The 23458-nt window shown below is 39.5% G+C and overlaps 1 protein-coding gene across 1 annotated transcript in view; it reads left to right on the forward strand.

The window, feature by feature from the left end:
• The window catches only part of B4GALT1 (beta-1,4-galactosyltransferase 1), an 85926-nt gene that overhangs the window by 53561 nt on the left and 8907 nt on the right, over nt 1-23458 (forward strand). Inside the window, exons 2-3 of the mRNA XM_001363800.3 lie at nt 2996-3231; nt 21824-22011. Of these exons, the coding sequence (XP_001363837.1) occupies nt 2996-3231; nt 21824-22011 (424 nt within the window). The remainder of the gene's footprint in view (nt 1-2995; nt 3232-21823; nt 22012-23458) is intronic.

Raw genomic sequence — 23458 nt, forward strand, 5'->3', positions numbered from 1 at the left:
ACATTAAAATCAGCATCCTGAAAGCCATATAGGGACTTTATTAATTCTAAATTACATTTATTCCCATTTTAGCTAAATAATGTGGATGTATTCTTCATCAATCAAATATTGTGGTATTTAATTTTAATCAACTTTTAGGAAGTGATCACAAGTTATTATAAGTAAAAATATCAATGAAAAGGTCTTCATTATTGATGTAGCTGTTTACTGTTATTGATTTACTTCACTGTAACAGTTTTATAATATAAGAATGTTGGTCTTAATATTATATTTTTCTTCATGTTTTTAAATTAAAGTACAGAAAAAGTAGCAAGATAAATGAAAATGGGTTCACTTTGGCTGAATTTGCTCTTTCCTTCTAAGCAGAAATGTTTCTTTGTTAAAAACAGAATCAACATCTCTACACCCTAGTCCAATTTGTTTTTGTTCCTTTAATTTTTAAAAGATTTTTCCTTCCAATTACATATAAAAATAATTTTTTGACAATTATTTTTTAAATATTTGAGTTCCAGAGTCTCTCCTTCCCTCCCTTCTCTGAGACAGTAAGCATTTTGATATAGGTTATATATGAGTAATCATGTAGAAAATATTTCTAAATTAGTCTTGTGAAAGAAAACAGATTCCATATCCCCCCCCTTGGAATGTTAAAGAAAAGTGGCACCCTTTGAACATTGAGACTCCATCAATTCTTTCTCTGACAGTGGATAGCATTTTTCATAAATCCTTTGGAATAGTCTTGTATCATTGTATTGCTAAGAATAGTTAAATCATTCCCAGCTATTCGTTATTCAATATTGCTGTTACTGTGTACAATGTTCTCCTGGGTTTGCTTCCTTCACTTTGCATAAGTTAATAAAAGTCTTTCCAAATTTTTCTGGCTTTCTAATTTCTTATAACACAGTAATATCCCATTAGAATCATATATCATAGCTTGTTGGAACAGTTAGGTAGCACAGTGGGTAGAAAGCCAGACCTGGAGTTGGGAGGACCTAGGTTCAAATCTATCCTCAAATACTTCCTAAGTGTGTTACCCTGGGCAGATCCCTTAGCCCCAGTTGCCCAGCCCTTTTGTCTTAGAATTGATACAAAGATAGAAGGTAAGGTTAAAAACAACCACCACATCCCATGGGAACTGGGACAACCTCCAGGAAGTGATGCAGAACCAGGAGAACATTGTACACAGAGACTGATACACTGTGGTACAATCGAATGTAGTGGAATTCTCTACTAGTGTTAATGCAATGATCCAGAACTATTTGGAGGGACATGTGAGAAAGGACTCTATCCACATCCAGAGGAAGAACTGTGGGAGTAGAAACACAGAAGAAAAACAACCACATGATCACATGGGTCGGTGGAGCTATGACTGGGAAAGTGGACTCTCAAAGATCACCCTAGTGCAAATACTAATAATGAAATGGGTCTTGATCAATGGCACATGTTAAAACCAGTGGAGTTGTGTGTCATATCCATGGGAGGGGGGTGGGGAGAGGGGAGGGAAGGAACATGAGGCTTGTAACCATGGAAAATCATCTAATTAATTATAATTTAAAAAAAAAAACAACCACCCCAATTTGTTCAGCCATTCCCCAACTGATAGGCATCCCTCTCAATTTCTAATTCTTTGCTACCACAAAAACTGCTATAAATATTTCTGTACAGATAGGTCCTTTTCCTTTTTTTTTTTTAATCTCTTGTGGGATACAGATCTAGTGATATTGCTGTGTCAGAGGGCACATAATACATAATTCTATAGCATTTTGAGCATAGTTCCAAATTGCTCTCCAGAATGTTGGGATCATTGATTTCACAATTCCAGCATTAGTGTCCCAATTTCCCTACATTTCCTTCAACATTTGTCATTTTCCTTTTCTGTCATATTAGCCACTCTGATGATATGATGTGGTTTTAATTTGTATTTCTCTAATCAGTAGTGATTTGGAACATTCCTTCATAGTTTTAATGTCTTCATCTGAGAATTTCCTATTCCTGTCCTTTGACCATTTATCAATTGGAGAATAACTTGTGATCTTATAAATTTGACTCAGTTTTTTATTTTGGTATTTAAGGCCCTCTACAACCTGGTCCATAGATGTGCTTACATACCCATATCTGTCAATCTATCTGTCACTTTGTTTCTTATTCCATAATATGTACCATTTATTGAAACCAGTGGAATGTCAGCTCCATGAGGACAGGAATTGTTTTTATTTTTATCTTTGTATCATCTGCTACCTGACATAGAGCCTTATATAGAGTAAGCCTTTAAGAAAAAAAAAAGAAAAGAAAGGAGATGAGAAGGATGGAGGGGAAAAAAAATAAATAGCCATTAAGTGCTTACTATTTTCTAGGCACAGTGCCAAGCACTAGGGAATAATAAATATTTGTTGGATTAAGCCTAAGTTGAACTAAACTGCTTCTCCTTCCTGCCCTTCTCCACATTCAACATATTCTTCTTCTTCTTCTTCTCTCTCTCTCTCTCTCTCTCTCCTCTCTCTCTCTCTCTCTCTCTCTCTCTCTCTCTCTCTCTCTCTCTCTCTCTCTCTCTCTCTTCCTCCTTCCCTCTCTCCCTTCCTGACAATTGTCAAATCCCACCTTATCTAGGAAGTCTTTATGGCTATACCATAAATGATGCTCTCGACACTTGATTATATTTAATTGAATACTGGCCAAAGACTCATGATTCATGAATGCTAGTCTTGAAAAGGTATAGACTTCCAAAGCTCTGTGCCTCCAACTCATGGATTCAAGTATCTAATATATTTTTACGTGTAGGATAGTCTCCTGGTGTGTCTATATTGAATTGAATAATGGTGAGGGGGAGAGAAATGCTATATGTGCCCTGACTTTGATCATTTAGAATATAATTCATGTAATTTGGGAAAAGAAGAAAATAACACCTTTTTACTTGAATCCTGCTAGTAAATGTTTTATAAATGAACCCATGCCATTCTTCAACCTGCTCATATATCCTGTCTTTATTATACTTTCTCAGTTGGCCCATTAAACGTGGAGTTTGTGCACCCTGTGAATCTGGAAACCATAGTGAAAGAAAATCCTAAATTGAGGCGCGGAGGTCGATTTACCCCAGAAGACTGCAGAGCACTTCAAAAAGTGGCCATTATTATCCCCTTCAGGAACCGGGATGAACATCTACGTTATTGGCTCTTTTATCTCCACCCCTTTCTACAGCGTCAGCAGCTGGATTATGGGATATATGTGATAAATCAGGTAAGAGATAATAGATAATGTGACTTTGAGTACATTATTGGGTGTCGTGTCAGTGCTACCTCAGGTTAGGGAATACTAGATCTGTAATGAATTAAGTTGGCAACAGGCTTTGATCTTATATTAATGTTGTGGGAAAAGAGTGAATGAAGAGGTGAGAGTTCATAAATTGGAAGTCAAAATGTGGACGCACTGAGCTGTTCTCTTCAGAAGTTATTTCCTCCCCTCTCCCCCCACTTTTTAAACATTAACCTAGCTCATTCATTTTATTGTCCAGTATCATAAGATTTGTAGGTGCTTAGAGATCTTAGAAATGGTGTGATAGAACTTTGTATTGCAGAAATGAGACCTAGAATGGGGTAGTCAGTTGCCTTGGTACCTGGCTTTGGATCCTACTCCTTTGATTATAAACAGTTGCTTGCTCCTTGTCATTAGTCGGTGGGGTGGTTTGGTTTTGTTTGTTTTTTTAGTTTTATTAAATAGTTGATATCTTTACCCTTTATATAAATGACTAGTAAATTGTGATCTAACTCCGCTCAGTCTGCTCTCTGGCTATGTACCATTTTCTTTTAAATTCATTAGAAATGACAGAGATATTTGTTTTACCATGAATTGACCAACATTTTGTTTTAAACTTACATCATGTTAGTATTATTTAATACTGGGAAAGCCCTAATCCAAACTAGTGAGTACCAGCATCGATATCAAGAAACAAGCGGACCAGTGCCAAAGGACTTGTTCACTTCTACTCTGTACATGCATTACACTAGGTTCTTTTGTTTGGGGGGATTTAAAGAAATTTATAATTGAATCTTCAAAATAGGCAGGTCATACAGGAAAAAAAACCTCATGGTGTCACCTGGTTATGGCATCACTCAACTGCTTCATCTGTAAAGTGAAGGGATGGAACTACGTGCTGTCTAAGGTCTCTCTAATTCTGAAGTTTCATAATTTTATGAAAATCATTCCAAGGTACTATATGGTGGAATTGAAAGATGGATTGGATAAGTTCAGAGATAAGAGTGCAGCTTTGGATGATTGGGAAAGACTTGAGCCTAACGTTCTAGAATAAAGAAAGAATGAAGTTAGAGGGGAGTGGGAGAGATGGGGGAGGTGGTAGATGGTAGAGAATCGCTTGTGCCAAGCAGAGGCATTGAACTTTATGCTTTAGGCAGTGGAGAGCCATTTGGGGGTTTTGAGGAAGGAAGCGATGTGATACAAATTAAGGAAGATGGTGGTAGTGTGTGAAAGAAGTTGGTGGGAAGAAATATACAGAGGTATACTGGAGGCAGAGCTAAATTGTCATTAAAAAAATAAAGAAAAAAGTAGAAGAATCAGAAACATGATGAATGCATAATGGGGAACCAAGGATGTGCCTGGGACTTTAAAACTAGATTGCTGGGAGAGTGAGGGAACTGAATGAATTGGGAGAGGCCACTTGGCATGGTGAATAAAGTGTTGGGGATGGAAATTAGGAAAACCCCAGGTTTAAATCCTGCTAATACTTACTAGCTGTTTGACAGTGGGTCGTAGTTGTTCAGTCGATTCACTTGTGTCTGAGTCTTCAAGACCCTGTTTTGGTGTTTTCTTGGCAAAGATACTAGACTGGTTTGGCATTTCCAGCTCATTTTTATAGATGAGGAAACTGACTTGCCAGTCAGTGTCTGAAGCTAAATTTGAACTTCAGATGAGTCTTCCTGACCGGCACGCCATCCACTGTACTACCTCATCGCTCTTGTCGATGGGAAAACCCCTTAAAATCTTTGAGCCCCGGTTTCTTCATCTGTAAAAAGAGAATACTTAGTACTTCACCTCAGAGTGTTTGTTGCATTGCTTACATGAGAAAAGAGATCTAAAGTACTTGGATGGCTTTTTAAAGTGCTATGTAAACGTCAGCAATGATAACCATGGTGGTTCCCTTGATACAATTCGATGATCTAGAGGGGAAGCTGTCTTTGAAGGGACTCTGATTTTCATTTTAGATAGATTCCGTTTGAATTGACAACAAGACACCCACATTTATTTGCTAGTGACAAAGACACGCGGGCAGTCTAGTTATAAACACTCACTGTCAAAATGCCCTGCACACAGCCAATGAGTATTCTACACATTAAGTGTATAGAAGAGTTTATTTCTCAATTGTGGGTGGCCTTGAAGGGTCCTAAAATGAGAGAATTTTATTAAATGGAGCATCTTCAATTTACTGCATACTCATTCTGTAGGGCCACTATTTTCCCATTGTCTAAGGTTAGAAACTTGCTATCCAATCGTACAGATTGTTCTATCAAAATGTCTCTCAGCTTCATCTTTTCCTCTCCATTTCTTACTGCCACCCCCAGCCTCTTTTACACCCTTAAGACTTAACACCACATACCTGCAAAGCCTTCTCAGCCTTATTAAAGCAAGTTTCCTGCCTCCAGCCTCTTCCACAGATCCAGAACTGCTTTTGGATTCATCTTCCTAAAACACTTGTGTGTATCCTGTTGCTACTTTACTCCAGACACCTTCTCTGCTCCCTATTACTTGGAGCAGGTCCTTTCAGAGGACCTCTGAGGTCAAAACTGTTTTCACGATGATACTGAGATATTGACATTTTGAATATGTCATCCACATCAGACCTGGCCTTGGACACTACTCTGTGACCCTGGACAAGTCATTTTATCCTGTGTGCCTCCATTTCCTTCGCTGTAGAAGGAAATGGCAAACCACTCGAGTGCCTTTGCCAAGAAAATCCCAAGACACAACTGAAACACTGAGCAGCAACAATTTTTAAGAGCGGAAGGGAGAGTCCCGAGACCAAAAAGGTTGATAAGCAGTGAATAAAGATGAAGCTGTTGAGCCAGACTTTCTCAAATGACCCCATTGTACCTCTCCAGCTTTATCTCCCAGCTCCCTAGCATGTGCTTTCTACTTTGCTGCCTTTGATAGGGCACCCGCTTATTTACTTGCCTCTTTTGTCCTTGGAGCTCCCTTTGAGGAACCCGGTCCTCTCCCTCTCTCCTCTCTCCAGCCTTTTCCACCAGGTCTTTATTCGCTTCTACCCTATCCTCTGACCTGTTGTGATTTCTGACTTTGCTTTGAACTGCCAACACTCGTGACATTGACTTATCTGTGTGTCATTTACACACAGTGGACAGAATCCTAGACCTGGAGTCAGCCGAAACCGAGTTTCCTCCTGGCCTCACACCCTTATTAGCTATTGACCCTGGGCAAGCCACTTCGCCCTGTCAGCCTCAGTTTCTTCATCTGGAAAAAGAACTCTCAGTATCTCTGCCAAGAAAACCCCCAAACGGGCTCAGGGAGTCGGTCACGACGGCAATAACAGCCTGACATTCATTCAAGGTTGAGCACCTTCTGTTCCACCCAGAGCACTGTGTTAGGTCCTGGCAAGTCCAGAGATGAACAATATGTGGCCCCTCCCCCTCGTGAACTTAGTGGGGGAGGAGAATGCAAGGCACAAACAAGGGACGCTTCAATTCCTAGATGAGTTGATCTGGGGATCTGGGGAGGTCATCGAGGAGTTCTTCCTGGTAGGTATTCATAGGTAGGATTTCAACAGACCAGAGATATGGGGTGGGAATATAGAAATGGATTAAGAGCATTAACAGTGGCATTGAGGGAGTAAAATGGACTCTTCTGGAATGATTGGAGTAATGGGGGAGATAGGACGGAAACGATCTATTGGAGTCCAGCTGTTGAGGGTACTGAATGCCAGACCAAGGAGATGTTTTAAAGGGGGAAAAAAAGAGAAAAAAAATGAGCAAAGCTAATGAACTCGCTGAAAAACGCTGGGAATATAAGCAGTCCCCAAAGCACCCCACAGGACAAACCATCTCTGCAAAGGAGTGGAGTGAGTGTATGTTGCCATGTCATGTCACTTCTTTAGGGCCATGTTTGTTTTTTGTCATTTTGCAACAATTCCTTTTTTGTGTTTTAAACTCTCACCTTCTATCCTCGAATTGATACTAAGTATTGGCTCCAAGGCAGAAGAGTGATAAAGGGCTCTGCAAGGGGGACTAAGTGACTTTCTCAGGGTCACACAGCTGGGAAGTGTTTGAGGCCAGATTTGAGCGGAAGAGCTCCCATCTCCAAACTTGACTCTATCCACTGAGCTGCCCTGTGAATCTAGTTTTTAATCCTTGTTTCAAGTAATTGTTCTAGTTGAAGTTACTGGGTTTAAAAAATCAGAAACCTGGCCTGGAATGGAAGGGAGCAACCTGCAACTTTAGTAACGTTTTGTAACTTTGTTTAAATGAGTTCATATTGTTAAATGTTTTAGGTTTCACTTGGGCAGCACCTATACTAAAGATTTAACCTTGAGCACCAAAAAGATAAAGTATAGATTGTTGCGTTTGGAAGAACACTAGGAAAGGGGGGAGAAACAAGTTTATGCCGAGGTTCTGAGCCAATTCCTTCCCACTCTTATGTTTAGAATTTAAAAAAAAAGAAACTGAACCCTAAGATTTCAGTGGTGAAGAAAATTCCAAGTGAGGAATCTTCACCCAATATAATCAGCCACCCTTCTGAAACTCAAAATGTCTTAGGGAGTAGCTTGGGGCATTTAGAGGTCAAGTGGGAAGGGGGAAAGAGGTTCAGTGAGTTTTCCCTGGGAACACTAGCTCTTTGTGTCTGAGGCTGGAACTCGAACTCTGGTCTTCCTGACCCTGAGGCCAGCTCTGTTTATGATCCCATATTGCTACTCCTGAAGTAATTAGGAAATTTCATATGACACATCCAGGTTTGGGATCCAGAACTGTTCATTCCTTATAAGCAAACCCCATATTGTACTACTTTAGGAATTTCCTTACCGTAATCCTTGGACTTTTCTGAGCAGTTTTTATCTTGTTTTCCTTTTTTTTTAAATTTTGTCTTTTCACCAATAGTTGTCTAAATGGGGAAGAAGTAGCCTTTTTCCTTCAGAATTAAAGAGTAGCCTTCATGAAGCCAAGCTAACGTTCTCTGAGAAGTTTTGAATAAACCTGTATTTGTTGGTTGTTGTCTCCCCCATTTTCCCCAGTTGTCTTTGATACTTCTTGATATTTCATTTGGACAGATGTTTGCACTACCAGATACCACACCTGATCCTATCTGTTCAGAGGATGCTATTAATTTTGTGGACTTTCTTACTTACAAAACTTAGTTATTCGTGGTAAACTCTTTTCTCTTTGTGTTTCCTTCCACCTTAGCGCAAGGTCAGATCTTAATGCAAATCACCTAAATACTGATCCAGTGCCATTTGTTGTTGTTTCTAGTGTGTCCTATTTTTTTCCCCTTTCTTCCTGCTTCCCTACTCCCTCCCTCTCTCCCTTCCTCCCTCTCTCTCTCTCTGCCCTTCTCTCTCTCTCCCTCCCTCCCTCCCTCCCTCTCTCTCTCTCTCTCTCTCTCTCTCTCTCTCTCTCTCTCTCTCTCTCTCTCTCTCTCTCATTCTTTCTTTCAAAAAACAACCCTTGCCTTTCCTCCTAGAATCAATATTAAGTTTTGATTCCAAGGCAGAAGAGCAGTAAGGATTAGACAATTGGGGTTAAATTATTTGCCTACTTTTACACAGCAGGAAATGACTAGGACTAGATTTGAAACCTTGGACCTCTCATCTCTATTCCTGGTTGTCAATCCACTGAACTATCTAGCTGCCCTAGCGTTTCTATTTCTTAAGCAGAGACAAGGCATCCAATTATTTTCTTCCCCCATGCCCTAATATGGATAGAAGGATGTACGATAAGAAGGAAGAGAATCATAATCTTTTTTTCAGCCTTCTCTCAGCCAATCTCTTCTTTAGTGCCCTGGAGGTAGCAGGCAATTGACCTAGAAACAGGTCAAAGAACAAATGAATGCACTATTAAATATACTCCTATAAGTCTGCCACCAAGTTCCTATTTTAATATTCACTCTGATCATTTAGTGGTAATGTGTTCATCCTTTTACTTAAAGACCCAAAGACATGTCTCCCTAAAGATTTGATTCTTCTGAGAAAAGTTATAGACTTAGAAACTAACTCAAATAATTCTTTTTTTTCTCTCCCTCATTTCTCCAAACAGTAAGGATTATTTGAAATGTGTTTGCTATTTTGACAGAGGTTTGCTAGGAAAGCACCTTTATTTCTTTGCCATCTTGACCGTTTTTTCTTGTCTTTCTCTCCTTGAATTTGCCCTTCCTCTTTGTGTTTTCCCCTCCCTTTTAGTGGGAGAATGTTGCTTTTACTTGTTCATCCTGTCTGTAGCAAAGCAAACCTGAAGAAAAGAGTTACTGTATGTGAACTGATTCTTACTCTCCACCTACGTTCTCTCCTGTACTTTCCATCTGCTAGAAGGAAGGTGTGCCTGGGTCCTTGCTGCTGCTGCTGCTGCTGCTCCTCCTGCCCTGGTAATGTCCACATTTAAGTCATGCCATTAAATCAACCTCATTTGTTGCTGAAATTTAGAAAACACAGATTCAATGTAACACATGCTAAGCTAGGCCCAGGAAAGTATTTGTAAAGTTACTTACATGTAATGGAAGATTAGAAAAGGGATGTGATCGCATCAGGATGCATCCCTAGATCCTCAATAATACTATGTGTAGATATCTGTAAAAAGAAAATTGTTTCCCCTTTCTTGACTCTTCAGTCTTCTTAAAATTGACTGTTTATACAGCTTTGGGAAAAAAAGAATATTTTTTGGCATGCTAACATCAAGTCATTTGACTTCCTTGGGCCTCAGGTTTTGTTCAGTCATTTTTCAGACCCCCTTTTGGGTTTTTTTTGGCAAAGATATTGGAGTAATTTGCCAGTTCCTTCTGTGGCTGATTTTACAAATTTAAGAAACCGAGACAAACCAGATTAAGTGACTTACCAAGAGTCACATAGTTAGTAAATGTCTGAAGCAGGTTTGAACTCATGGGTGAGTCCTTGATTCCAAGCCCAGTTCTCTATCCATCTAGTTCTGTGCCTCAGTTTACCCACCTATAAAATGTGAGATTTGGGCATTTGGCCTCTGAAGTCTCTTCTAGTCCTAAATCTATGAACCCAAGAATCTGTTTTAAAGACACAATGTTAGTAAAAGAATTCTTACTAAACCAACACTGAGTTTTAAAAATAAAATATCTTTATGATTTCTTTTTTTTACCTCCCCATTCAGTACTTTTATCTGTATCTATCTGTATCCCAAACCATACTATCTCATGACCTATTTTCTTGTCCAACCATTTGCTTAATTTTCTTTGTATCCCCAATGCATGACACATAGTAGGTCCTTAATAAGTCATTGTGAATTGATCCCTTACTCCTGCCATAGGAAAAAAGCTACAGAGAAATTTATGTTCATAGGTCTATGAATTTATATTTATAGCTACAAATATATGCTTGTGTCTATAGACAGTTTTATATTGTATGAAGAATATGAATTTTTGCTCTGTTGAGGGGTTGCTATAAGAAAATGTTTAGTGACTGCACTTGAAGAACTTGATGAGTTATTCCTGTACTAATTTATTACCCATTGGCATAAAAGAGTTAAGACCCTAGATTTACTAGGTTTATTGCAGAGACTTAAAGCTACTGGCAAATAGGAGAGACATTTGAATATATTCCTTTTCTCTCCTGTGAAAACTAGACATTTTCTGCACAATTCCATAAGGTTTACTTTTTTTTTATTTTGCGGGTGGAACCAGGGCTCAGTAAGGTCATATTATTTGCTCCAAGTCTCATAGCCACTAAATGTCAGCAGAGATTTGAACCTAGATCCTGTGCCTCCAAAACCAGCACTCTTCAACTTTGCCACCTGGAAAATATTGGTATTAAAAAACTATCTGCTGTGGTGGCAGGAAGAAGCTTAGAATATAAACTGGAGGACAAGGACAGTTTCGTTTATGCCTTAGGACTTAGTATATTCATTACCTGGTACATAATGAGTGTTTAATAAATGCTTTTTGATTGATGGATAGATGGATGGATTCATTAATTAATTGATTGAGAGCCCAAGTCACTTAGAGGGGGAAGCAAGCAGGGTTAAATGACTTACCCAGACTCACCCAATAAGTGTTTAAGGCCAGATTTGAACTAAAATCTTCCTGATTCTAGCCCCAACACTATCCATTGTGCTTATCTACCTGCCCATCCAAATCACTTTTCAATAAATAAGGTATACATGAGGGGATATTAAATATGTATGGTAGGAAGAAAGACCTAAAATAGTTAATTTTTGCTGGACATTTCTAAAATTCCCCCTCGGCTTCCCCTGAACCAATTCCAAGCTGGATTTGCTAGAGAAATCAGATCTCTTTACTGTGTGACATCTTTAGTAGATTCCCCTGGACTATACCCCACTTGCCTTGTCCCTGTTACATTGTGGGGGGGGGGGAGCAAAAAAATATTTGTGGGAAATTTGGGATATAGAGTTAGGAGTGAGGATTCACATTGGGCTAATTGAACCCATCTTTTTATTTACAGACTTTATGTCTTGAGATGCTTTTGTTGTAATTACATATAAATGTACGTACAGTGACTTAAAGTGTTTGAGATTTCCTAGTTAAAATGAGAGGTACTGTAATGGCATGAAAAACTATGTTAAATCTGATGGAATAATATAATAATAATAGTATTTGCACAGCCCTTTATGATTTCCAAAGTGCTTCACAAAACATCTCATTTGATATTCATGATAACTGAGGTAGGGGATTATATTACCCCTATTTTACAGTTAAGGAAACTGAGGCAGATATATTTGTGATTTTAATTTGTGCATCTCAGACTAATGTTTTCTAGAATCTTTGGAGAAGTCTTATCTACTTAGTTGATGGTTGACTCTCTTATTTGAAAGGATCAAGAGATAGAGGTGGTTTTTTAAAATTGTGTGTATTTTACATGCATCTCTCTAGCATAAATTGGCAGAATTCTTTTTAATAGGGGCTGGCAAATGTGTAATATAGTTGCTTTTCCCCCTTTATTCCCTCAAAGTTTTCAAGCACTTGCCTCCTCATTTTTTTAGAGATAGTGACTGTTACAATTGTATATTTCTTGATATCTTTTTATATCCCCTTTGTGTCTAAAAACTCATTAAAATTTTTTCCTGTGGGGCTTTGTAATGCTTTTATTTTTCTCCCACCTCCCTCCCCCAACAGAAATTAATGACTGTAAGAATATCTTCATCCTGTCAGCCCTGAAATATCCCTCAATTTCTTTCCAATCTTGCTATGGACAATTGTCCATGTTTGTTAGTGGACAGTCAGCCCTACCAGAAAATTCCAATGGGGGGGGTATAATCTTGTAATTTTTTTTAATTATTCCAGCTTTTGTTGATCGTGTGGGTATGCCTGCTTGTGTGGGTGGTAACATATTTAGGAGGCCTTTTAGGTTTTTGTTAGTTACCTTTTGACCTTAAAAGCACTCTATCCCCTGATATTATTTTTCTATTATATCTTCAGGGCTCATGGACCGCAAAAGCCAATGCCATTTAATAACCCAAAGCTTGTTTCTTGTCTGAGCATGGTAATGATCTCCATGTGTTGTGAAGACTATTAGATTTTTCATATCATCATCAAATATTGGCTAGTCAACATGGCAGGGAACCGATATCATAGTCATTTTTTTTTTTGACCCCTCACCTTCTGTCTTGGAGTCAATACTGTGTATTGGCTCCAAGGCAGAAGAGTGGTAAGGGCTAGGCAATGGGGGTCAAGTGACTTGCCCAGGGTCACTCAGCTGGGAAGTGTCTGAGGCCAGATTGGAACCCAGGACCTCCCATCTCTAGGCCTGGCTCTCCATCCACTGAGCCACCCACCTGCCCCCCGCTTTTACACTTTCTAAGCAGGAATTGGGTCTACCCCTTCCTGGACCATGGTGGTCATTTAATCCATGGTGGGATCCCCTGAAAAGAATGTGCTCCCTTCTATGGTGTGGAGCCTGAAATAGGGTTGTTCTTCCTCAGGACTCTATTTACCCAGCTGTGGCTTCCAGTGACAGCTGATCGGCTGCCACCTTCCGCTGACACAGTGCCAGTTGGGTGCTGGCATTCTTCCTGTACCCACTCCGGTGATGACTAAGAATTCCTAATGGTATCAGCAGAGACCAACCAGCCCAAACCATATCTGAAAGTCAACTTCTCCCATTGTGTATATATACTGGCTGGCAAGCCTTGGGAATCCTCCAACAAGGGGGAGAAACTGGTGCTGAAAGTTTGTTCTTAAATTGAACACTCTACAGGTTCTATCCGTTGCTCTAATCCTACTCACAAAGAGCCAAGCAGAAAACATCGAATCCTCTTTCCACAGGACAACTCTTGAAATACTTTTTTGTTTTGTTGTTACCTCCCTGGCCTGGGTTTTTTGAGTCACATCCAGGTCTTCACAGGCCTATTTGGGGATTTCTTGGCAAAGATATTGAAGTGACTTGCCATTTCCTTCTCCAGCTCATTTGACAATAAGGAAACTGAGGGAAGCAGGGTAAAGTGACTTGCCCAGGGCTACACAGCTAATGAGTCTGAGACCAGATTTGAAGAGAAACTTCCTGACTTCAAACATTCCAAATGGAGCATTCTATTCGCTCCTCCATTTGGATACCATACCCATCTTTTTTTTTTTTATTAAAATCGGTATAAAAATTTGTTTTTACAATTTCCCCCTGTGTTTTTCCAGAGAACTCTACCACGTTTACTGCTGTCTAAGTTCTCACCGACTAGTTTGCCATATTATAGTGACTTAAATATTATTCCTTGGTTACAAGAATCACATTCTTTCCCTCCTTCCCCCACCCCTTCTGGTAGCCAAGGTGCAATTTGATTGTGTATTACATGTGTCCTTGATCAGAACCTATTTCCATGTTGTTGGTGTTTGCATCAGGATGTTCATTTATAGCCTACATCCCCAATCATATCCCCTCGACCCATGTATTCAAGCAGTTGTTTTTCTTCTGTGTTTCTACTCCCACAGTTCTTCCTCTGAATGTGAATAGTGTTCTTTCTCGTAGATTTCTCCAAGTTGTTCAGGATCACTGCATTGCCACTAATGGAGAAGTCCATTACATTAGATCGTGCTACAGTGTAGCAGTCTCTGTGTACAATGTTCTCCTGGAGGTCGTTCCAGTTCACATGGAATTCCTCCAGTTCATTATTCCTTTGAGCACAATTCCATCACCAGCAGATATCACAATTTGTTTAGCCATTCCCCAATTGAAGGGCTGCCCCCTCATTTCAAAAATAAAGATGGTTTCATTATCTTTTATTTTTTTTAAACCCATACCTTTTGTCTCTGTTACTAAGTATTGATAGATACTAAAACGATATCTTAGTTATGGATAGATACTAAGATAAGATTCTAAAAGAGAAGAGTGGTAAGGGGTAGGAAATTGGGATTAAGTGATTTGCCCAGAGTCTCACAGCTAGGACGTATGAGGCCAGATTTGAAACCCCGGTCCTTTCTATCTAGACTTGGCAGGCTACCAATGTGCTACATAGCTGCCCCATTAAGTGGTTTGGGTTTTTTTATTTCAATCAACATAGCTGCCCCATTAAGTGGTTTGGGTTTTTTTATTTCAATCAATGTAAATTTTTTTAATGATCATGTTTATAAATGTTGAGTCCTAAATTAACTCTGTCCCTCCACCACTTCATGTGGAGGCAAGCAATAGAATCTCAGCTATACATTTCATTAACTTTTAAGGGAAAATTTATCCTTATTTTTGAGCAGAACTTTTCAGTCATCATTATGCTCCCATCACATCATATCTATTGATGGCAGGATTATTATGGTCTTCCAGGAGCTCTTTCACCACTTAATTAATTAATAAACTGTACTGAACCTCCCTGACCTTGGGGAATGTGTGCATTCTGGTCTAGTTAGGATTGGAAAAGGAGACATCAAAAAAGACATCGGCCCCTTGAAGGAACTAGAACCAGAAATCTTGAGACTTTTCTCTCTCTGCTTTGGAAGGACAATATGCTAAATCTGGTCAGGAAAGAAGTTCTGTTAGAAGCAAGTCACAATGAATTTTCTGCTTCTACTGCTACATAATGGCCAGGACCAAGAACATAAGAACCCTAGCAGAGATCACTTCTGGTATAGTCACTGATCCTCATACAGCCTGCTCTGGAGCTGGCCTTTAGCCCTGGTCCACTAGCAAAACCTTCTTCCTCTGGGAGACCTCATCAGTGACTCCAAACCATTGCTGCTGTAGGGGCATCCTTCCAGGCCTCTATGGTAGAGACTTTTTGTCATTTTCATTTAGAGGTTTAGGATTACCACCAAGTTAGCTAAGACATTGACCTCTTTGTTCCAGATAAATCCTCTCTCCATAGTCATGCAGAATTTTAGTTTCCCTGTCTTGCTGTCAAACCAATCTAAGTCTTGATCTCACAATCCCTTCTTAAGAAGGATTGCCCAGTCTATCCCAGGGAAAGGACACCTGCCAATTCTGCAACAATCTCCACACCTTGCTAACTTGGACACGGGAGCTCAAATACGGAAGGGTGGGAAGAGGGTCGATGAGGACTTCATTTAAAAGCAGTTCATTTGTGCTTGATAATCTTGTAGGCTGGACTAGAGAGCCCCACTCCTTTTTCTAGGGCAGAGTTCAGTGGTCCCACAGCTTCTGGGAGATCACAGAGACAACCCCACTAGTTAACAGCAAGGGGATTTCCAGGCTGCTGCTGTTGAGTCTAACCCATCATTCTTGGGGAAGAGCAAACACAGGCTTAATCCTTGAATAGAATACTAGAAGCAAAATGGAGGAGATTTTGAGGTTACTGTAACCAAAGGCCTCTGGCAGATGTATTACACTGACTGCTCAGGGCTGCCCATTCTGCTGGTGCCCAGCTAGTTCTGATACTCCCTTCCCTCCCTGTTCTGCTGAGTTCTGTGTTACTGCTTGTACACTATGTGGTGTCACAGATTTCACTATCACATTCCCCAGGTCTGGAAAGGATGTTTAGCTCCCTGAAATCTGCCGTAAGGGGGCAAGTGCCAGCTTCCTCCTTTACTGGCCAAACAGTTGTTGGAAGAAGAACTGGACTTCCTTGTCTCTGTCTGTCAATAGGGAAGAAATAGCTTTCGCCTCTCCCAGGACTCAGGAAATATCCCATCACAATTTTACCAGCATTTCCATACGTTGGTCTTCTGATCAATCCTATATTTCAAATTGTTGTTTTTCAAACATATTCACCTTTTCCTGACCCCATTTAGGATATCCTTGACAAATTACCAGAACAGTTTGCCATTTCCTTCTGCAGCTTATTTTACAGATGAGGTCTGAGGCAACAAGGATAGGTGACTTCCCTAGGGTCACACAAATAGGAAATGTCCGCGGCCAGATCTGAGCTCAGGAAGGTGAGTCCTCTGGCTCCAAAGTCCAGCATTCTCTCCCTTGTGCCCTAGCTGCCTCTTTTTATACTTTAAGTGACTGTGAAACCTTAATTCTTGGATATATTTAAGTGTACAGGTTTCTGTTTCATTGACCTTTCAGAGAAAAACTAGCCTCTGTGGCAGGGACCTGTTAACAGTTAACAATAATTCAGCCCTGGTTTGTACCATTTCCAATTGTATAAATGCTCACACTGAAAATTTGATGATTGGTTCTTGGTCATTCTGGCTGGCTCCAACCCTGTCTGAGGAGAGAGCATTTTGCATTTGTTTTACCACTCTCAGAAAGAGGAAATGAGGCTGACATGACCTGTGTTCGATGAAGTCATGGGGATGCTTTGCAGTCACGACTTCCTTTTCTAGATAGCTGACTTTTAATAATTCCTGGAATTTTATCAGGACTCCAAATTAAGCTTTTTGAGTTCTAGTTTGTAGATTTCATTCTCTTACCTTTTTTGAAAACCAGGACCCACGTCCTCCAGCATGTTTTCTCACACACTGTACCTTGACCCGAGCATTAGGATGTCATTGGTCCTCTTCCAATACAAATGATGAACAACCGTCACTTTCTCTCATTCTCCTAAAAACTGCTTTGGCTGAATCCCAAAAATGTTGATGTGTTATTGTCATTTTCTTTGTTATGGCTACCTGTTAGTTTGTTCTTTAGGTTTAGGTTTAAGTTATTTGGTCTTGATTTATATTTGGAAACTTTCTTTAAAGGATCTTTATTGGTTGTCATTTTTTATTTGCATTATGGTCAGTAAAGGATGTATTTAATACAGAAATATCCAATTCAGAGCTAGCAAAACAAGTACTGTAAGACTAAATTAAATGTAATTGGAAATGTTAAACACAATAAATAAAAATACAATACAACATAGGTCATGTTCATTTGTATTTTTCTAAGTCAGTATGCAGCCTGCAAGAATCTGTTTCTGCTGGTTTAACACTTCACCTTTTCTTCATTTGTTATAATGTGGTTTTAAGCTCTGGCTCAGTTTCTATAAAGTTGCCAACTAGCTAAATTTTTCTCCCTGTTCCCATTCATTAATTGCAGGAAATCTCTCCAATCTAATTTTGCTAAAATTCTATTCAATACCCAAACTACTTACTTGTTTAACATTATTGAATTAACAATTAATATGTATATAATAATTAATAAATTTAACAATATTGAATATACTTGGTCAAATTCAATAATGTTAAACAAGTCTATAAGGGATCCCCAAATATTTATTTTTTGCCATTTATTTCTTATACTTGGTTTACTTTTTCCTTCAAGTAGTTGGTACTATGCCCAAAAGTGCACGTATTGATGTTATTTTATTGTCTCACCATACAAGATTGTTAATTGTGCTGATCCCCTTCTATTTTTTCCTTTTTTCATCCTGTTACTCTGTTAATGTAGGATTGATATTAATGATCTGTAATTGAAATGATCTGTTCTATTGCTTCTCTTTTCTTCTTTCCCAAACCCTAATTGCTGGTCCTTATTCTTTCCTTTTAAAAAAAAAATCACTATCCCCTTTCGCCATCTATCCTCGGAAGTTGAAATTTGTTTCACTTGTGACTCTCCTCTCTCTCTGAAGTCCTCATTCTCCTTGTATCCATCAGTTCCCTTGTTGGGTTTTTAACTTCTACACCAAACTCTGTGTGTGTGTGTGTGTGTGTGTGTGTGTGTGTGTGTGTGTGTGTGTGTGTGTGTGTGACAGAGCCAGAGACCTTCCTTTTATAGTTTAGATGAAAGTGTAGTACACACATTGCCTTTTCTCCCCATCCAGATTTGTATATCCTTCATGAGAAATAGGAAGTTCCATCTGTTCTTCCCCCTTTATAACTTAGGTTATTGCTTGTCTCTTCCTTCCCTTTCCTTTTCTTCTGTGATCACTACCATTAAATTAGAACAAAATCCACCCCCCACCCCCAAAATTTGTGCTTGTCTTCCTGACCCTATAAACCAATGAGATTCTGGTCGTGTCTCTTCTCCTTCTATAAGTGCTTCATCATCATTTAACCCATTCCCATTATGAAAATCCTCTTTTCTTATTTAAACCCTTACCTTCTGTCTTTGTACCATTTGTACTACAGAAAAATAGCAAGGGCTAGGTAATCAGGATCAAGTGGCTTTGCCTAAGGGTCACCCAGCTAATAAGTATCTGAGGTCAGATTTGAATCCAAGCCCTCCTGATCCCAGGCCTAGCTGCCCCTTTTTATGTTTCTCTCATCTCCTGTGTTTGCATCCAAAATCGACTTACCTCCTCCCAAAGAGGCAGCAAGTTGGTCTCATTGGATAGAACATTGCATCTAGTATCAGGAAGATTTGAGTTCAAATCTGGTCTCCAAAACTTGCTACCTGTGTACTCTGAGAAAGTCACTTTACTTTTCTCTGCCTACGTTTTCTCACCTGCAAAATGGGGATCATTACTAGGACCTGGTTCACAAGATTGTTGGGAGGCTTTTAATAAATCTTTGTTCCTTCTCAGTTCTTTTCAGAGCCCCGGTGAGAATGCTGAGAACATTCATTGCCTCTGGTCTAAGGATTTCTGGCCCCTCAGTTCAGTGGGGGTCAGAGTGCTACTCTGAGTTACTTCTGCTTATTGCCCCAGAGCATCCTCTTCTTAGCATGTCTAGGCTTCTGTCTTACTTGCCCTCTTGCTAGTCTTTCTGTCTGTCTCCTCTCGCAGTGCCTCCAAGTGTCTGGTTGTCTTTTGGGTGCAGTTTGAGGCTGATAGGACTTGATTCTGCTTTTTCTGGGGGTTTATTATTTAGCCTTGGGCTCGTTGGAGATCAAAGATCTGCACAAATGCCATTGCTGTCATGTCCGAGAGCTCCTGTTGGTCTTGAAGTCATTCGTGGATCTCTTCTATGCCCGTCCCTACTGCCCCCCGCCTCTTTTTAAAGCCTTACATTCTGATTCTGTCTTTATCCATTTTAAGTCAGAAGAGCAGCAAGGATTGATTAGGTCATCAGGATTAAGGGAACTTGTCCATGGTCTTACCGCTAGGACCCTGACCTCAGAGTCAGGCTTGAACCCAGGTCTCTCATTTCTAAGCCTGGCTCTCTGTCCACTGTGCTACGTGGCTGCCTCTACTTTGATGTCCTTTTCATTAGATTTAGCAGTTTGATTGAGGAGTTCTAAGCTGAGGTTCCTGAAATTTAAGAACTTTTGGGTTTTGTTTCCATTTTTAAATTTAATATTTAAAATATTAAATAAGTGTCATTGATTTCCTGGACGGTTTTCATTTAGAAGCATTTTCCTGGGTCCATAGACTTCACCAAACTGACTTAAAGGGGGTCGATGACAAAAATAAATATTCTAAAACATTATTCCTTATTTAGCCCTGGAGGGCCAAAGAGAGCCACAGATTCCGACTCTTTTTTCGTTGAAAGCTCTTTTTGTACTTGAAGGCAATCTTCTGATGGAATCCATCAGTGCTGGAGTCTCTGGACAAGAAGCAGCAAAGTTTTTACCATGAAATCACTAATCTAGGAGAAGGCATGTGACAATTCTGTGTCTGGGAGACAAAATGCAGTCATGTGCTTTCCAAGCAAACAGCCTGGGATTGTGATAAAACCAGGTGACCATTTGGTGCGAAGTCCGAGGGGGCTCACCCAGAGTCAGCATAGGCTACTTATAAAATACTTTCGTCATGAGACCAAAGGAAAAAAAGATTGAATGTTAATCCTGTGACAGACTCGCTGCTTTCTGCCCTCCTTCACCTTCTTCTCTCGGGTCTCTGTGGAATAAGGTCCCTGTTGGGTGTTGCACACAAGCCTGGGTGATCCTGGAAGTCTGGTTAAACAGGACAAAGCTATAGATTGGGACATTTTTTGGGGGGGGTTTATTGGTATCTCTTCATTTCCGAATAGGTCTCTATGTCCTCCTTATCTAGCAAGCCATCCTTTGTATGAAAGAATTTTTAAAAGAAAGGGGCAAAAAATTAGGTCAGCAAAACAAACTTGGGTACATTAGCTATAGATAAGGATGTTTTTAAACACCATATAGGAAAAGTCACTCCTTTGAAAACAAAAATGTGTGTTTTGGCTTATTTATGGGTTGGTTTTCACACAAGTGGTCATGCTGGGAACTGAATTTTGAGTACTTTGTAATACTGATCAAAGGAATCCTTTGTTCCAAGAATGAACTGTTGGCTTTTAGAAGTGAGATTTAAAAAAAAAAAAAACAAAACACTTTATACTTGTACACCTGGCATTGGAAAGATAACTAGGAATCTTTAACTAGAGGTGATCTTATATTTCTATAACACTTAAGAGCTCATAAAACAGTGTAAATTTAGTCTCCACTGGGGTTGCATCATCATAGCATCATCGTATTTAGACCTGGGAGGGACCTTAGATATCATTTCATTCTACCTTAGTCCTAAGGAAATGAAGTGACTTTTAAAAAAAGACTTGTAAAAATGGAAATCTTTTCTTTTTGTATAACCTTTATATTTTCCCACTTCTCCTCCTTAGGCATCCCTTATAACAAAAAATTTTCAGCAAAAGATCAACACCATGAAAAAAATCTGACATTATAATGCAATATTCCACATCTGTGGAAAGTTCCCACCCCTGTCTCTGCAAAGGAGCCAAAGGAGGTGTCTCCTTGTATCCCATATTCGAAGTCATTTGTTTTTTGTAATCTCACAGCATTCATTTTTAGTTGTGGTGAGGTGCTTGTAAGTGTAAACGATTTAAAACACAAGCATATCCAGGATAAGAACCTTATTATTGTGACATTTTAAAGAAAGAAGTTAAATTGACCTTTATACTTCACTGAATACCCAGAGATTTCCCCAAAGCTTCCCAGGAAAGGGAGTACCTCCCATCATTGGGCTTTGCTTTAAGTATCCAATGTTTTAAATAAGAAATTGAACACGATGATGTGGCACGATTTATTTATGGTAGTTCCATATTTGTCCAGTTATGTCAAGAGTGATTACCTGAAGGAACCGACAGCTAGTTCAGTGGGTTGAGAGCCAGGTTCTGGGTTCCAGTGTGATCTCAGACACTTCCTGGGGCATGGGACAGAGAAAAATGGAGTGCGGGCTCCGAATGGTCACTGTCCGATCATTTTATTTATTTATAACATTTTGGTGAAACTTTGAACTTCGAAATATGTAATGGTTGGTCATAATTAATTTGTCCTATGAATTGTCATGCTCTTGGGTAGTAAAGATACTTAGGTAAGTATATTGATGAACCAGGGGTGGGAGGACCCATGTTGGGATTTTTTGTTACTTTAATGAGTGCTTGTTTGTTTTTAAACCAGGATGGCGAAGAAACATTCAATCGTGCTAAGCTTCTGAATATAGGCTTTCAGGAAGCCCTGAAAGAATACGACTACGACTGCTTTATATTTAGTGATGTAGATCTGATTCCTATGGATGACAGGAATGCCTACAGGTGTTTTGATCAGCCGAGACACCTCTCTGTGTCAATGGATAAATTTGGATATAGGTAAGATAACTTTCAGGTATGAAGGTTAAATTATATTCATTTGTTTTCCATCTTATTGCATGCTTAAGAACACATGCTGATTATAATGATCAAGGCAGGAGATTAAAGGGGTGTAATATTACCTCCTCTCTCAGACAAAGTTAGTGTGGTAATGTATTAGACAACTTCCTGAAATCGAGTTTTGTTTCTTTCCTTATTTCATCTCTTCCTTCTTCCCTTTTCCTCTTTCTTGCCTTCCTTTCTTCCCTCCTCCCTCTCTTCCCTCTTTCTCGCTTTTGACCTTCTGTCTTAATACCAGTTCTAAGACAGGAGAGTGGCAAGAGCGAGGCAAATAGAATTAAGTGAATTGCCCAGAATCACACAGCAAGACATATTTGAACCCAGATCCTCCTGACTCCAGACTCTCTATCCACTGTGCTATCCAGCTGCCCTCTTTAATTTTTTTACTTTAAAAAAAATAAAACAAACAAACAAAAAAATATATATATATATTTATATATTTATAAAAGCAGGACATTTTTTAAACCTTTACCTTCTGTCTTGGAATTGATTCTGATTTGAACCCAGGACCTCCTAGCTCTCTATCCACTGAGCCACCTGGTTGCCCCTCAGATGAACTTAAAAAAAAAAGAAAAGTCAAAGTTTTAAGAAGTGTAGAAGCAGTTTGGCATGGTAGGTAGAGGGCTGACTTTGGAGCAGGATAAGATCCTAATCTGACCTCCTGATAGTTTGTGATTTGGGCCAGTGCCCTCTAGGCATTTCACTAGTACTCTTCTGTTGCAGAAGATAAGTTGCTTTGGTAGATCTTGAGATGTTCCACTTGGAATTCCTTGCACTAGTGAATTCTCAGATTGCATCTCTTCCCTCCTCCCGAAAGGTATTTTCACTTTCTATGAGGTGGGGGGTTGTTTTGGGGGGAGGAGTGGCCCCAATCTCCCTCCCCCCATTCTTCTTCCTCATTTAATTTCACTTTTAAAAATTAATTTAGTTTGTAAGAGACGTATCCATTGGTAGTGGAGCCTCATTGAGGATAACTTCGTACTTTTAGATACTTGGGAATGCAGAAATCTAGAGAGAGAAATCTCTGACCTTGGAGTGAAGGAAAAAAATAGGTTTATGTCCTACCTGAGCCACTAATTCTTGATGAAGGCTTTCATAAGGGATTGACTTTTCTGAAAGAAAAGAGAGCTCTGATGTTGACATCCTTAGAGGTTATATCTTTGGAGGCAGCTAAGTGATGCTATGGATTATAAGCCAGGCCCATAGATGGGAGTCTCCCGAGTTCAAATCTGTCCTCAGACACATTTCCTAGCTGTGTGACCCTGGGCAAGTGAACCAATAACAGTATTGATTCTAAGATGGAAGGTAAAGGGGTTTTGTGTGTGTGTGTGTGTGTGTGTGTGTGTGTGTGTGTGTGTGTGTGTGTGTTTTAAAGATATTTTTGTTG

This window comes from Monodelphis domestica, chromosome 7 (genome assembly GCF_027887165.1).
Source record: "Monodelphis domestica isolate mMonDom1 chromosome 7, mMonDom1.pri, whole genome shotgun sequence".
Lineage (NCBI taxonomy): Eukaryota > Metazoa > Chordata > Mammalia > Didelphimorphia > Didelphidae > Monodelphis > Monodelphis domestica.